Here is a 17,235-nt window from a genome sequence, read left to right as displayed (position 1 = left end):
CATCATAAAAAGAATGTGCTGACAGGGATTGTCATGACCGGAGTACCAGGTGCAGAGACGTCGGTTACCATGCCACACGTGGGGTGTGCACGTCTGACGTAATCAGCAACCGAACACTTGCACTTCCATTCCGGACAAATCGGCTGATTCCGCTACGTACATACCACCTCAGAGAGAGAACTTGCACTTCCATTCGGGACAACTCGGCTGATTCCGCTACGTACATACCACCTCAGAGAGAGAACTTGCACTTCCATTCGGGACAACTCGGCTGATTCCGCTACCTACATACCACCTCAGAGAGAGAGAGAGAGAGAGAGAGAGAGAGAGAGAGAGAGAGAGAGAGAGAGAGAGAGTATTGCTTAACGCTTCATCAGTCCCATTCCAGCTCTATTGTCGACAAGCATGCGCGTAATAGTCAACTTTTCGTTTCGGGCGCTATCTAGGGACATTTATAATGTAAGCATATTTGTTGTATTTTTGCTTTCACTTATAACGCTAATCGGGGCGGTCGGGTAGGCGAGTGGTTAAAACGTTCGCTCGTCACGCCGAAGACCCGGGTTCAATTCCCGACATGGCTACAATGTGTGAAGCCCATTTTTGGTGTCCCCCGCCGTGATATTGCTGGAATATGGCTAATAGGCGTAAAACCATACTCACTCACCATAACGCGACAAAATCATTTGCATAATATCAAGAAATCTACTTTAAGCGGACTCCAATGTAGGATTCCGACGATATTATTGTGATCAAACCAAGATATCCTCAAAAACTAATGCAAGAAACAAACACATCAAATTCGAACCAACTCATCAACAGCAACTGTCACACTGGTCGCCGGGCCAACCTGTAAAGTTACCAAATATCATTAATATCTCCTTTTCCCCAGTCACGAGATGATAGAAATATATGATATTTGACTCGACTCATGGAATATCCTATTATTTATGTACTTTTTGTGGAGTTGGCTACCGGAAAGTTTAATTATTTCATTACAAAAATATGAAACCCTTGAAACGTAGATTCTCCCAACCTAACACGCAGGGACGGTTCACCACCCGTGTCACGATTTGCGACTTTAAAAAGTGGTTCCGTGTTTGCAATATCTTACAAAATATCAACAAAAGTATCCAAAAATATTTAGGGTCACGAAGTTTACATATGATTATATATAAATAAAAATATTCTTGAAAACTACGAGACCGCTGTTGGAAGAGAAAGAGCACACGCTGATCAAGTAACAAAAATGGCGCTTTGCGAAACGGCTCTAGTATGACACTGCAATGAAAATATCACTTTCCTCAACTTCAGAAAACTCAGTCTTTCACACTGCAGTATATAATAAATAATTCTGACCATCAGCCTTACAGTACTATCGTCCGAGGGTGACAGAATTCGCTGAAACCTACGATCATAGGTTCGGATTCTTGATTCACTCTGAACTAACTGCAATTCTGTTCAAAGCGGCGCCTCACTATTCCAAACTCACCCACTCGCCCCCAGTCCTTGCATATCTAAAAGTATTTTGTTACATGACCTTTAATGTAAGCATCAAATTCACATGCATAACAATGCCCCTTCGATTTGAGATGCGGGGTTAGAATAGACCGCCGGAAACCTATGCCTGTGGATTGTGTGCTCATGATATCAACCGTTGATTTGTCTGGACAATACTCGATTATTTACCGATCGTCGTAGTTTACCCGCACAAACAAACAAACAAACAAACAAACAAGGATCCTGCCTGGTACATTGTCGTGCCTACTGATGTAGAGAGAACACATCTTCAATTTCTGGTTTTATGGGTCTGATTTCGTGATGTGCAAAGGCCACTATAAGGGATTTGAAATGTTCGATCACCACGTTACGTCCTTCAGATGTATGCTTTGGTCAGCCTATGATTTATTTAACCAATAAATCATCCCAGGATGTTTGATCAATTGGGTCGGTTAATGTGATGTTTTGTTAACAGTATTTACAGACAGCATGGTATCCCCATGTGCATTCATCGTTACAGTATCAGCTCATCAACGTATGATTTCGCACTGGGCCACTAAATGGATCGCATTATTAGGAAGGTCACGTACTTAGAGATGCAGATTAGGGACAAACTCCAGAATGCCCATATCAAGGAAAAACTTGAGGCAGAGTACAAAGGTAGGCTTAAGAAAGTCTGGAGTTCAGAGCTGAACGCTCGCAATGAAGTTAAAGTCACAAATATATGCTGTACCCGTCCTTTCAAATTCTTTTGGTTTTGTTGATTGGACGAAACAAGAAATTCAGGGTATTGACACCCTCACACGAAGAATCATGTCAGACAATAGATCCCACCACCCTCGCTCTTCCCTCAATCGCTTCTATTTACCAATCATTAAGGAAGGACGTGGTTTGATTAACGTTGGGGCTCGTCATGATAGAATTGGTTTTGTGCACTTTTGCACACATAAATTTGTCTGATGATCCTCTTGTGAAGCATTTCAAAACTCATGATAAAATAAAGGCATTCCACAATTTTCTTAAACGAGCCAAGGCTGTGGGACATAATCTCAATGTCAGTATTGATGTTTTTGATGGTTCTGTACTGCTGGACGGTACAGAAATGAGTGTCAACCAGGTGAAGTGCCATATCAAATCGACTCAGTTTTTCAAGGAGAGGCTATCTGAACGACCACTGCATCGAATTTCTGTGCAGTGTGTTGAGAAGATCAGCAACCCTACAGAGTCCTTCGCTTGGATGAGGTCGGCTGGCCTGAAAAGTGAAACAGAAGGCTTTCTGTTTGCTGCTCAGGAGCAGTCACTTCCCACTCGAAACCGTCAATGTGTGATTTTGCATCAAAATGTAAATATGAAATGTAGATTATGTAATGAATTTAATGAGACTGTCCAACACATTGTCAGTGGATGCCAAGCTTTGGCACAAACACAGTATCTTAAACGACATGATGGTGTAGCTCGATCATTTTATTACCGTCTTCGCCATGCTTGTGGTTTTGACACAGAGGTCCATCCAAGGTACGACCCGGAATATGAAGAGGGCGTCATGGAAAATCATAAATTCAAAATTCTTTGGAATAGGCCCGTATACAGCCTCGGACGTATCCAGTCCAACAAACCTGATCCTTTTTGATAAATCCAATGAAATCATTTATATTGTCAACGCGCATGTGTTGACGGGGAATTAGCTCTTGGGGGAAAGAAGGACAAAATCGCCATCACTGTCCCGGAACGCTTTTTGCACAACATGTAAACAATAAACAATAATTGCAGAATGAGCGGACCTTCCAGCTCAGGCGTACAAGAGGTGAGCGGAGCTCCAGCTCACCTCAGGGCGTTTCCTACGAGCGGCACATCCTGCTCGAGGTCGTCCCTATGCCAGCACTCGGAATACCAAGCCTGACTAACACCCAAGTTACAGTGTAATGGTAGCCCATATATAGTAATGAACAACAAAGACAATGATATTGCTCTGGACATGGGACTTCTGGGTGTGACACAGCTTAGGGGATGAACAATTAAGGCAATAAATGTCATATTATAAATAACAGTAATGAACGGGAAGTGATATAGCAGCCAAGGTTGGCTGTCAGTCACTATACAATGAAATGTTGGTGAGGATTAACAACGGGGATTAGCGCCCAAAACGTAATGACAATTAAGTTATGGAGACAGGGTAATTTGCCCTTGGAGTCAAATGTACTGCAGACAATGGTAGTCATAAATCAGTCGCTATGACAATATTATTGAAGTTTTTGTCCCTTTTGACACCAATGTTATTGACAAGATTGAGGAAAATCATGGCAAATATGCGGACCCCGCTTTCGAAATGTCACGCTTGCATCCCAAGTACCAAGTTGGTCGACTCCCCATTGTTCTCGGTGCCTTAGGTTTGGTATCTCCCAATCTGTTGACTGACATTGGGAAAGTACCCGGGTTTGGTACCAGGAATACAGCCCTTCTGACAATCTGGCTAATGCAGAAAGCTGCAGTGTTGGGGAGTCTTCACATTCTCCCTATTGTTCTGGGTAGGTTTGACTAGGCAGAGCTTCCTGGGAGAAGTCCCATTCGCTGTCTTGGCTGCGTGTAGAGGGGGCAAGGGCCCTGAGCTGATTATGAGCCTAGCCAGACTGTGCCAGGATCACCAAAACCCTCTTTACTGCATTTAAAAACATATTAATCCGTAAATAATAATAACAATAATGCCATGTATATGGTATCACACTTCCTGACCCCGAAAGATGTAAAACACACAAAATATATTATAATATATAGTAAGTGAGTGAGTGAGTGAGTTGGGTTCAGATCTCAGACGTTTACCACTTCGGTGAAACCCACGAGCACGGGTATGGTGCTGACAAACCTAGAAACATAATCGGGGCGAACCGGGATTCGAACCCACAATCATAGGTTTTTGGCGTACCCAAGGGAAGCAACTCTGCACAGTGAATCGCGGCGCCTTAGACGACATGGCCACCCGTGCCCTCTATAATACATAGAATCACGAGAGAAATACTTGAATGAATAGTCAATTGTAACGTTCAAAGAGGTGTGTCTGACCGGAAAGATAATTTGAGTAGTATCCTTTGACGTTTGTTCTTCTGTTTTGCAATGCAACCTAAATTTTGAGAATATACCCCTCAAAACCGGCTGAATAACATCCACAATCGAAGGTTGTGTGTTGCAATACCCACAGCCACGAAAGAATAACTATTGCCATTTGAAACTTATTTTCATTTTAGGGTATAAACCACAGTGGTTAAGTGCTGACCATGCCAAACCGGGTGTTGGTTGGCAGCAACAACCATTTTCTCGCTGGACAGTAAAAAACTATTGTTTCACTGAGCACATGGAGCATGATTTAGTCAAGTTTTTAGCCCTTTTACTTAATGATTTGAACTAAATCTAACTTAAATCACGCACCAGATTCCAGACCACAATCGTTATTGTAGTTCTATACGACACTCAATATTAAGTTCAAAATTGTTCACTTGTTTCATCTGGAGCGACAGGGACAAGTCGAAAACATGGTGCTTTTCAGCGTTAAAACGACACAATCTTCAAACCAGCGTACTTTTGTGTCAGTTGTAGCTTTATTGGGCTATTTTAGGATTTGTATCAATGTATTGCCTTTCTGTAATGTATGTATTCCGAGATATTTAACAAAACAATAACTGAACGAGTTGATGGCAGTTGGTTTGACACTGTCTAGGCTGTTGACTGTCGAGATATTTTTTTTCGAAAGACAGACAAATAACCTGAGAGCGAAGAATTCACGACCTTACTGAACGTTTTTTCCCATGACCAATTGGGTATTCACAATTGCGATTACACCGAGATTTGACTTTCCAGGCCTCAAAGTATTCAACTTTATTATGAACTCGTGTAGATATACATGGCATCAAAAGACACACGGGTGATATTCTCTATTTCTGCTCGGAACATCCCTTGAAGGAAGCATTATTGCATTCTTAGTCTAACATATCTATATTTTGTGGTCGCTACTGCACCTTGGTCATACAGAAATATGCTTGTACGTTGAGTTGACACGTGGCCATTGTACCATGTGGAGGAATGTAACGTTCGCATCCTGAACATTCATCCTGACACAGTCTGGGTACTTTTATGTAGTTTTATAGCTATAGGCACGGACTAGATCATGTATATGTCATGTATTTTATAATTCGAACCGACATGTTGGTGATCTGTGAAGATCCGAGTTGGAAGAGGTCTTCAGCAACCCATGCTTGCCGTAGAATGGCGACTATGCTTGTCGTAAGAGGCGACTAACGGGATCGGTTGGTCAGGCTCGCTGACTTGGTTGATGCATGTCATCACATCCCAATTGCGTAGGTAGATGCTCATGATATCAATCATATGATTGTCTGGTCCAGACTCGATTATTTACAGACCGCCGTCATAGCTGGAATATTGCTGAGTGCGACGTTAACAACAACAAACAAACAAATAATATGTTGGTGTTGATGCTGTCCTTGTGCAGCCCTTATATTCATTTCGTCATTTGCCTTCTATACCATTGCAGAGCAACCATACCCACGTGACATACCAGCCAGTGGTAATTAAGAACATGTTTGTATTTTTAGCACAATTCGAAACATGTTTCGGCCACTGAACTCGTGATTCTGTTAGAAGTTAGAAAACGACAGGGGAAGACGGAGGCGTTCATCGTTTATTTTGATCCTGGATAATGCTACAGATAGCGACGTGGTTACACTGCTGTGGTAACACCCTGGGCAGCTTTAGCCTGGAGAATGTACAGGATTGTGAAGAGCTGAAATATAGACGAATGTCGCTTATAAACTCAACACCATGTGAACACAACACGCCGCCACAAAATAATTCAATCCAAAGGATTGCGCCGTTTTTAGCAATATTCCAGCAATATCACGGCAAGGTACGTAATCTGTGTATTCAGGCTGTTTGTTGACAAGGATGGATTGCATGTTAAATTTTTTTTTTCAACTGTAGTATCGGATGCATTTGGACAAAAAATGATGGACCGAACTGGATATACGAATTCCCCCATCTGTCCATTCGTCTGTCTATCCATTCCTCTGTCGTCTATCCATTCGTCTGTCTATCCATTCCCCCATCTATCCGTTCCTCTGTCTATCCATTCCCCCATCTATCCATTCCTCTGTCTATCCATCCGACAGTTTCTAGATTCAAAACGCATGTTCGGTACACATACAATGTGATTCTGTGATTCTGTGATTATACTACATGCACCACCTACCTACTACCCACCACGAGTGAGTGAGTGAGTGAGTATGGTTTTACGCCGCTTTAGCAATATTCCAGCAATGTCACGGCGGGGGACACCAGGAATGGGCTTCACACATTGTACCCATGTCGGGACATCCACATTGGTAATACTTCAGAGGCTTTGAACACACTAAACATTACAATGCTTCTACATACTGCTATTTTTAACTAACGAATCACGTCACGATCTGCTTCTAGCATGAGGCACACGGGCGACTGCTCTGACCACTCGTGACGAGGTGAGCAACACGGGGCACAAAACAGACACTCGTCATCACTACGCCGTACGAACGCATGTATTCACGGGTCAAAGAGTTGGTTGGTTGGTTGGTTGGTTTGTTGTTTAACGCCGCACTCAGCAATATTCCAGCTATATGACGGCGGTCTGTAAATAATCGAGTCTGGACCAGACAATCCAGTGATTAATATCATGAGCATCGATCCACGCAATTGGGATCGATGACATGCATCAACCAAGTCAGCGAGCCTGACCACCCGATCCCGTTAGTCGCCTTTTACGACAAGCATAGTCACCTTTTACGGCAAGCATGGGTTGCTGAAGACCTTTTCTACCCCGGAATCTTCACGGGTCCGGGTCAAAGAGAAACATTGTGGATACACATCCGTGAAATATTGGCGCTGGGATGCAGACACTGAATTCTGTTTGATCAGTACATGTCCTGACATAGCCGACGTGTTTATATTTACAACTCATGTTTTATATAACATACAACGTGTATCTATATGAGGCGCCGTTTGACTATTTATTCCCTATTTTATGATATTAATATTTCATTTACTCAGATGTCAATTAAAACATTTAGAAACCCTTAAGAGATATATAAAGTAGATTTTTTTTCAATAATACTAATTGTTATCTAAAAATACATCTGTTTTATTTGTATCTAAAATGGGGAATAAATAGTGAAGCGACGCTTTACATATCTGTTTTTATGGGTCATACCGAATTCTCTACCTACCTGGGTGAAATATTGCTCAAACTCATGCTTACTGACGTTACCATCATCTGAAACAATTGATAGCAGGTGACATAATGGAGCATATTCGTGGAAACACATGTACACACACACACACACACACACACACACACACACACACACACACACACACACACACACACACACACACACACACACACACACACACACACACACACAGAGAATACTTGACAGACACACAGACCTACTCATACCCCAAAATACCCACACATACACCCACCCGCCACCCCATACAAATAAAGACACAGGCACACAGACCACCACCCCACAAACACAGACACCTACACACACACACACACACACACACATATACACACACACACACATACACACGCACGCACGCACACACACACAGTCACACACACACACACACACACATATATATACCACCCCCTTCACACACAGAAACAGAGAAGGAACCTACAACGCATATACATACATTGCCCCACCTCCCGCACACACACACACACACACACACACACACACACACACACACACACACACACACACACACACACACACACACACACACACACACACACACACACACACTACTTGACAGACACACAGACCTACTCATACCCCAAAATACCCACACATACACCCACCCGCCACCCCATACAAATAAAGACACAGGCACACAGCCCCCCCCCCCACCCCCCCCCCCACACACACACACACACACAGACCTACTCAAACCCCAAAATACCCACACATACACCCACCCGCCACCCCATACACACAAAGACACAGGCACACAGACATCCCCCCCCCCCCCCCCCCCCCCACAGACCTACTCATACCCCAAAATACCCACACATACACCCACCCGCCACCCCATACAAATAAAGACACAGGCACACAGACCCCCCCCCCCCCCCCCCCCCCCACACACACACACACAAAGACCTACTCAAACCCCAAAATACCCACACATACACCCACCCGCCACCCCATACACACAAAGACACAGGCACACAGACATCCCCCCACACACACAGACCTACTCATACCCCAAAATACCCACACATACACTCACCCGCCACCCCATACACATAAAGACACAGGCACAGAGACACCCCCCACAAACACAGACACCTATACGCACACACACACACACATATACACACACACACACACATACACACGCACGCACACATACACACACACGCACACACACACACACACACACATATATATACCACCCCCTTCACACACAGAAACAGAGAAGGAACCTACAACGCATATACATACATTGCCCCACCTCCCGCACACACACACACACACACACACACACACACACACACACACACACACACACACACACACACACACACACACACACACACACACACACACACACAGTTGATTGTATCTCACTGAACAACTTCTGATCCAAACTTGCTTCACAGATATGACCGATTAGCAATATTAATATATTCCTGGAAGTAGAAAGAATCGTATTGGGTGTTTTTTAAATTTCATGTGGAACAAAAATTAATGATGATTTGAGAAGAGACTTTCTCCTTCTCGACGAGTCTTTTAACTCATTTCATTTCAACACGTGGGCAAGAAACCCTTTGAAGAAACTATTTTGCGATCAACCGTGTTTTGGTTAACTTATTCATATCTTAACAACCGACCCTATAAGCCAGAACCATGACAATTCCGTTTTAAAGTTCCAATAATGTAAGGAAGTGTTTTCCGAAACCGGAAGTGATATACTAGTAATCCATGGTAGAAGTGCTAATATCTATTTTATCAACTAAAATAGAACCAGGCGAATTTAAGATTTAGGGGTTTAGTGCAGTCAGAAAGTATTTCTGAAACCGGAGTTAGACAATTCAAACACTAACAGCTCTGCTGCAAACCGAGCTACAACCATAGACGTTTCAGGTTCATACTAAGGACATCAGGTCTTTGAAAGACATTTAGAAGTGATACACACAAGGAAGAGATTATGTGGAGGTCAGCTTCTTTATTCTGAGGAATACACAGGAATGAGTGTTCCTCATAATAAAGAAGTTGCCATTCATATATTCTCTTCCTTACTAAAAACATGTTTTCCAAACCGCAAATGACATAATAAAAACAAGAATTACTAATAATTTTGTGATAAACTAAGCTAGACTTATGAAAAAGAATAAGAAGCCTGATTTTTCGTACCGTTCTGGTCTATCTTCTTGAAGTAAAGGTTGATGTCGGACGCGGTGATGGCCTTGCTCTTGTCCATGTCCAGCTCCAGGAAGAGGCCTTTGCCGATGACAGAGAGGCCGCCCTGGCTCCCAGAGAAGCGGGTCTGGAATTCTTGTTCACTAACTGAGCCGTCCTCTACAAGTCAGAAAACTTTTATAAAACGGTAATCATGGTTACAGATGATGTGGTTGTTACAGCTAAGATAGTTGCCACAGATCAGACACTAACTTCTGAGAAAGTTGCCTCAACGGAGATAGTTGCCATGGTTGAGGTGGTTGCCCTTACGGAGATATTTGCCATGGTTGAGGAGTTTGCCCTAACGGAGATATTTGCCATGGTTGAGGTGGTTGTCCTAACGGAGATAGTTGCCATGGTTGAGGTGGTTGCCCTTACGGAGATATTTGCCATGGTTGAGGAGTTTGCCCTAACGGAGATATTTGCCATGGTTGAGGTGGTTGTCCTAACGGAGATAGTTGCCATGGTTGAGGTGGTTGCCCTTACGGAGATATTTGCCATGGTTGAGGAGGTTGCCCTAACGGAGATAGTTGCCACGGTTGAGGAATTTGTCCTAACGGAGATAGTTGCCATGGCTGAGAAGTTTGCCCTAACGGAGATAGTTGCCGTGGTTGAGGAGGTTGTCCTAACGGAGATAGTTGCCATGACTGAACTATTGAGAGTTGCTGTGCCTGAGATAATATTCATGGCTTCGACAGTTGAAGTAACTAAAATAATGGGTTATACGGTTGTATAACGGCTAGTGCTGACATTATATGAATTTGCTAGTGATGTCAGTACATAGCATATAATGGCTAGTCAATAACATCTGACAAGTACTGTTATAACGTCTAACGAAAAGTTACTGTAATACCGCCTAATGACAAGTACTGTAATAACTCCTTACTGTTGGCATCGTATTCAGTGAAGATGGAGGACATGTCAGCTTGGTCGAATTTTCCGTCCCCGTTGGTGTCGGAGGTTTTGAAAAGGACATCGACCTGGGCTTTGACGGTGGCCTGGAACTTGGCGACGGCAGCGTCAGTTTTGGCATCGCTGGTGTAGACAAGGTGAAGGTGTTTTTTTTCTCCAAAATGTGTACACATGAAGCGAGTTTGGGGACAACTGGGATATATATAGTTCGAGACACAAAATTGTTTTCGTAATTTGTCGAATCCGTTCCCTTTTTCCACACAATGTGTCATTGTGGAAATGTTGCTAAAGTAACTTGATCGCTTACGAAACTATTAATGGAAATAAGCCATTATTTGAAGGAAACGGGAAATGAAAACCTTTCCCCTTGGAATATGAAATACATTGAATGTAATGTACACTGTGAAACCCCGTTGATCCAGATGTAGCGTGAATACTTATTATTTGAATATATGTAAGTGTATCGGCAATAATCGTGCGGAAGATGTGTCTGGATAAACGGGGTCCCGACTCAGAAGGTATACACCATGATAATAACTACTAGTTCTCACCCTGCGGCGAGGGCAGCAGCCAGCAGCGAGGACAGGACCATCAATACCTTCATGGTTGACTGAAACAAGGAATATATAAATAGAGATTATCATACGAACTTGTGTGTCAATCTGATTTTACGAAACGAGTGGAAGAATTCTTGTATTTCCCGAGGGAGATCAATTAATTCAGTTTTCAAAAATCAGTATGTAATCATTTCTTTATTACCCATTATTTTCTCATCCGTTTCATGCTCCCTATTGAAAACCACAGTGTGACAGTTGTCGAATGGCGTTATGACATCTTCATCTATGACGTCGTTTCTGGGGTCATTCATAATATGATTTGAATAACGCCAACAATGCCGCCCGGATGATGTAAGCAATACACTGGTGCGCGGGAAGGGATATTTGCACTAGTGACTTACGAATTTTATGAATTCGGTTATTTTGACCCTATGGGGAATAAAATAAAATACGAGGTTGAGCTTAAAAGGCATGTAAACGATGAAACATATAATGGGATCGGGTGGATCTCTTCAAACAATGTGTAAACGTGCTAGGAACTCTTCAAACAGAGTGTAAACTGTTGGGAACTCTTCAAACAATTTGTTTACAGTAAGGAGCTCTTCAAACAATGTGTAAACGTGTTAGGAACTCTTCACACAAAGTGTAAACTTGTTAGGAACTCTTCGGACAATGTGTAAACTTGTTAGGAACTCTTCGAACAATGTCTAAACGTGTTAGGATCTCTTCAAACAAAGTGTAAACTTGTTAGGATCTCTTCAAACAAAGTGTAAACTTGTTAGGATCTCTTCAAACAATGTGTAAACGAGTTAGGAGCTTTTCACACAAAGTGTTAACTTGTAAGGATCTCTTCAAACAAAGTGTAAACTTGTTAGGAACTCTTCAAACAATGTGTAAACTTGTTAGGATCTCTTCAAACAAAGTGTAAACGTGTTAGGATCTCTTCAAGCAATGTGTAAACTTGTTAGGATCTCTTCAAACAAAGTGTAAACGTGTTAGGATCTCTTCAAGCAATGTGTAAACGTGTTAGGAGCTTTTCACACAAAGTGTAAACTTGTTAGGATCTCTTCAAACAAAGTGTAAACTTGTTAGGATCTCTTCAAACAAAGTGTAAACGTGTTAGGATCTCTTCAAACAAAGTGTAAACGTGTTAGGAACTCTTCAAACAATGTGTAAACGAGTTAGGATCTCTTCAAACAAAGTGTAAAAGTGTTAGGAGCTCTTCACATAAAGTGTCAACTGTTAGGAGCTCTTCACACGAAGTGTAAACTGTTAGGATCTCTTCAAACAATGTGAAAACCTGTAAGGAACTATTCGAACAATATGTAAACAAGTTAGGATCTCTTCAAACAATGTGAAAACTTGTTAGGAACTCTTCGAACAAAGTGTAAACTTGTTAGGAACTCTTCGAACAATGTCTAAACGTGTTAGGATCTCTTCAAACAAAGTGTAAACGTGTTAGGATCTCTTCAAACAAAGTGTAAACGTGTTAGGATCTCTTCAAACAAAGTGTAAACGAGTTAGGAGCTCTTCACACAAAGTGTAAACTTGTTAGGATCTCTTCAAACAAAGTGTAAACTTGTTAGGAACTCTTCGAACAATGTGTAAACGTGTTAGGATCTCTTCAAACAAAGTGTAAACGTGTTAGGATCTCTTCAAACAAAGTGTAAACGTGTTAGGATCTCTTCAAACATTGTGTAAACGAGTTAAGATCTCTTCACACAAAGTGTAAACTTGTTAGGATCTCTTCACATAAAGTGTCAACTGTTAGGATCTCTTCAAACAAAGTGAAAACTTGTTAGGAACTATTCGAACAATATATAAACAAGTTAGGATCTCTTCAAACAATGTGAAAACTTGTTAGGAACTCTTCGAACAATGTGTAAACGAGTTAGGAAATCTTCAAACAAGATGTAAACGTGTTAGGATCTCTTCACACAAAGTGTAAACGTGTTAGGAGCTCTTCAAACAATGTGTAAACGAGTTAGGAGCTCTTCGAACAAAGTGTAAACTTGTTAGGAACTCTTCGAACAATGTCTAAACGTGTTAGGATCTCTTCAAACAAAGTGTAAACGTGTTAGGATCTCTTCAAACAAAGTGTAAACGTGTTAGGATCTCTTCAAACAAAGTGTAAACGAGTTAGGAGCTCTTCACACAAAAGTGTAAACTTGTTAGGATCTCTTCAAACAAAGTGTAAACTTGTTAGGAACTCTTCGAACAATGTGTAAACGTGTTAGGATCTCTTCAAACAAAGTGTAAACGTGTTAGGATCTCTTCAAACAAAGTGTAAACGTGTTAGGATCTCTTCAAACATTGTGTAAACGAGTTAAGATCTCTTCACACAAAGTGTAAACTTGTTAGGATCTCTTCACATAAAGTGTCAACTGTTAGGATCTCTTCAAACAAAGTGAAAACTTGTTAGGAACTATTCGAACAATATATAAACAAGTTAGGATCTCTTCAAACAATGTGAAAACTTGTTAGGAACTCTTCGAACAATGTGTAAACGAGTTAGGAAATCTTCAAACAAGATGTAAACGTGTTAGGATCTCTTCACACAAAGTGTAAACGTGTTAGGAGCTCTTCAAACAATGTGTAAACGAGTTAGGAGCTCTTCGAACAATGTGTAAACGAGTTAGGATCTCTTTAAACAAGATGTAAACGTGTTAGGAGCTCTTCACACAAAGTGTAAACGAGTAAGGATCTCCTCACACAAAGTGTAAACTGTTAGGAGCTTTTCACACAATGTATAAACGTGTTAGGAACTCTTCACACAAAGTGTAAACTGTTAGGAACTCTTCACACAATGTGTAAACTGTTGTGAACTCTTCACACAATGTGTAAACGAGTAAGGAACTCTTCACACAAAGTGTAAACTGTTAGGAACTCTTCACACAAAGTGTAAACTGTTAGGGACTCTTCACACAAAGTGTAAACTGTTAGGAACTCTTCACACAATGTGTAAACGTGTTAGGAACTCTTCACACAAAGTGTAAACTGTTGTGAACTCTTCACAAAAATTGTAAACGAGTTAGGATCTCCTCACACAAAGTGTAAACTGTTATGAGCTTTTCACACAAAGTGTAAACTGTTAGGAACTCTTCACACAATGTGTAAACGAGTTAGGAACTCTTCACACAAAGTGTAAACTGCTGTGAACTCTTCACACAAAGTGTAAACGAGTAAGGATCTCCTCACACAAAGTGTAAACTGTTAGGAGCTTTTCACACAAAGTATAAACTGTTAGGAACTCTTCAAACAAGATGGAAACGTGTAAGGAACTCTTCGAACAATGTGTAAACGAGTTAGGAGCTCTTCGAACAATGTGTAGACGAGTTAGGAGCTCATCGAACAATGTGTAGACGAGTTAGGATCTCTTCAGAAAGGATGTAAACGTGTAAGGAAATCTTCACACAAAGTGTAAACTATTAGGATCTCTTCAAACAAGACGTAAACGTGTTAGGAGCTCTTCAAACAAAGTGTAAACTGTTGGGAACTCTTCCAACAAGGTGTAAACGTGTTAGGAACTCTTCAAACCAGAAGAAAACGTGTTAGGATCTCTTCAAACAAGACGTAAACGTGTAAGGAGCTCTTCAAACAAAGTGTAAACGTGTTAGGAACTCTTGAAACAGGATGTTAATGTGTTAGGAACTCTTCAAACAGGATGTAAACGTGTCAGGAGCTCTTCAAACAAGACGTAAACTTGTTAGGATCTCTTCAAACAATGTGTTAACTGTTACGAACTCTTCAAACAAAGTGTAAACGTGTTAGGACCTCTTCAAACAAGATGCTTTATGAATGCTTGGTGAGGTAAATAATAACCAATACTTATTTCATTATATTACCTCTTTCCATACGGAATTTTATCGCCCATGGACAATTGCTATACATAGGCAGGTCGATCAGTCGTTACTCCCAACTGCTCAGTACATGGGAGGTAATTACACATACCTCTGAACATGAATTCAAAGAATTGTGGTGGATTTTATCACTCATCATGAGTGTTTTTTAACTGCCTTTTCATTTTTTTATTTAGCGCCACATTTAGCAATATTCCAGCTATATGACGTCGCTATGTTAATAATCTGATCTGTATTATGAGCAACGATCCATGACCACGGAGTACGGTGAACGTGACGCAATGAACCAAGTCACCAAGCCGGAGCACCCGTACCATTAAGTCATCTCACCCGTGAAGATTAGGGTTAGAATAGGTCTTCAGCTACCCATGCTTGTCGTCAGAGGCGACTATACATGCTTGTCGTGAGAGGCGACTAACAGGATCGGGTGGTCAGGCTCGCTGACTTGGTTGATACATGTCATCGTGTACCAATTGCGTAGATCGATGCTCATGATGTCAATCACTGGATCGTCTGGTTCAGACTCAATTATTTCAGACCGCCGTCATATAGCTGGAATATTGCTGAGTGTGGCGTTAAACAACAAACAAACAAACATTAAGTAATCTGTTACGACAAGCATACTTTGTACGGCCTTATTCCAACCAGGAATTTACACAAGACTGTAATTTACTAACATCTACTCCTAAATTGTGTATATCACGGTATGTCGTCAGATCAGAAGAGCTGAAAAATTGACCTCACCTTGGAATCGGAACAGAGAAAGTGGGAAGAGCACTGAAGCACCCAGGTGTTAAATAGATAAAGGAGATACAACATGTAGCTCACCTGGATTGCCATATCTAAATAACTTTGAATTATTTCTGATTGTTGGGCAGGAATGGGCAGGACATCTCGCGGTTCGAGTTAAAGTTCATCATTTCTTCATCACGATAAATGAACTATGAGACGAACCATTCTTAACACTGAATATACCTGTCGGGAGTTGGACGTGTCCAAGTAACGAGCGTACACATTTTCTTTCGTTATCTAACATAACCTTAAGTAATTGGAGCCACTGGTACGAAGTCATGTATTGGGTTTCATGTAATTTAAGCGTAGAAATGTAAGCGTAGAAATGCACGTTTACTGCAGTGAGTGAGGTTATTCGACACATTTTGCAATATTCAATGAATTATATACCTGAGGTGACACGATCATACAAAACTTCTCATAATATTCCAGTCACTCTATTCCACCTAAAACGTTCACGTGTATGTTTGTGTATAGTGTTATAAAGTTATTTTTTCTCATCTCATAAATTAATTTGCTTCTACTGAGTGCAAAATCGATTTCACTGGAAGCGATCGTAAAGTCTCAATCATCACTACCAGCCCTTGGTTGGTTGGGGGAGGTCGGAGCTACGAAGGTCTTAGGCGTTTACTACCTTGTTGAAAGCAGACATTGTGCTGAAAAACTAAGAATCAGTATCAGGTCGAATCAAGGATTCGAACCCTAGACCCTGAACGGAAGCAACTGGGTACAGCAATAACTGAGACCGGGCCACCAATGCAGATCTCGGCTCCAGAGAGACAGACAGAAGGGTAACATGTGGTAATAACCATATGCCATGTCCATTATCTGCCTTATGACCCTTCGGGACATCCACACTTGTTTGTTTCTTATCTTTCAAAGGCTTGCGGTAACTGACATCTATCATTGAAAAAGATCTTGAAGCTCACCTGGAAAAGTGGTGTTAAGTGCGTGAATCATTTTCCGATCAAATTTGGCTTTTTTCTACAGCAATTAATTTGCATATTATGACAGAGAAACTAACCTGGTACATAAAACAGTACGACATGTAAAAGCGTCAATAGAATTACCCACCATAAGTATGACACATACAATGAGGAATCA

General features: G+C 41.4%; 1 protein-coding gene across 1 annotated transcript; it reads right to left on the bottom strand.

Annotated features, from left to right (window-relative positions):
• Positions 1-6,170: 6,170 nt before the first annotated feature.
• On the bottom strand, positions 6,171-16,134 carry LOC124148941. The gene is made up of 6 exons (XM_048389937.1): positions 16,084-16,134; positions 11,474-11,532; positions 10,897-11,045; positions 9,966-10,130; positions 7,761-7,807; positions 6,171-6,286 (listed from the first exon to the last, which is right to left on the bottom strand). Exons 2-6 carry the CDS (start codon positions 11,524-11,526, stop codon positions 6,224-6,226), a joined length of 477 nt encoding a protein of 158 aa, XP_048245894.1. The 5' UTR covers positions 11,527-11,532; positions 16,084-16,134; the 3' UTR covers positions 6,171-6,223.
• Between the last annotated feature and the right edge of the window lie 1,101 nt (positions 16,135-17,235).

The sequence above is a fragment of the Haliotis rufescens genome, unplaced genomic scaffold, assembly GCF_023055435.1.
Source record: "Haliotis rufescens isolate VD_foot unplaced genomic scaffold, xgHalRufe1.0.p SCAF_8, whole genome shotgun sequence".
Classification (NCBI taxonomy): domain Eukaryota; kingdom Metazoa; phylum Mollusca; class Gastropoda; order Lepetellida; family Haliotidae; genus Haliotis; species Haliotis rufescens.
Note: the sequence above shows the minus strand (reverse complement) of the source record. Positions and strands in the feature narration are given on the sequence as shown.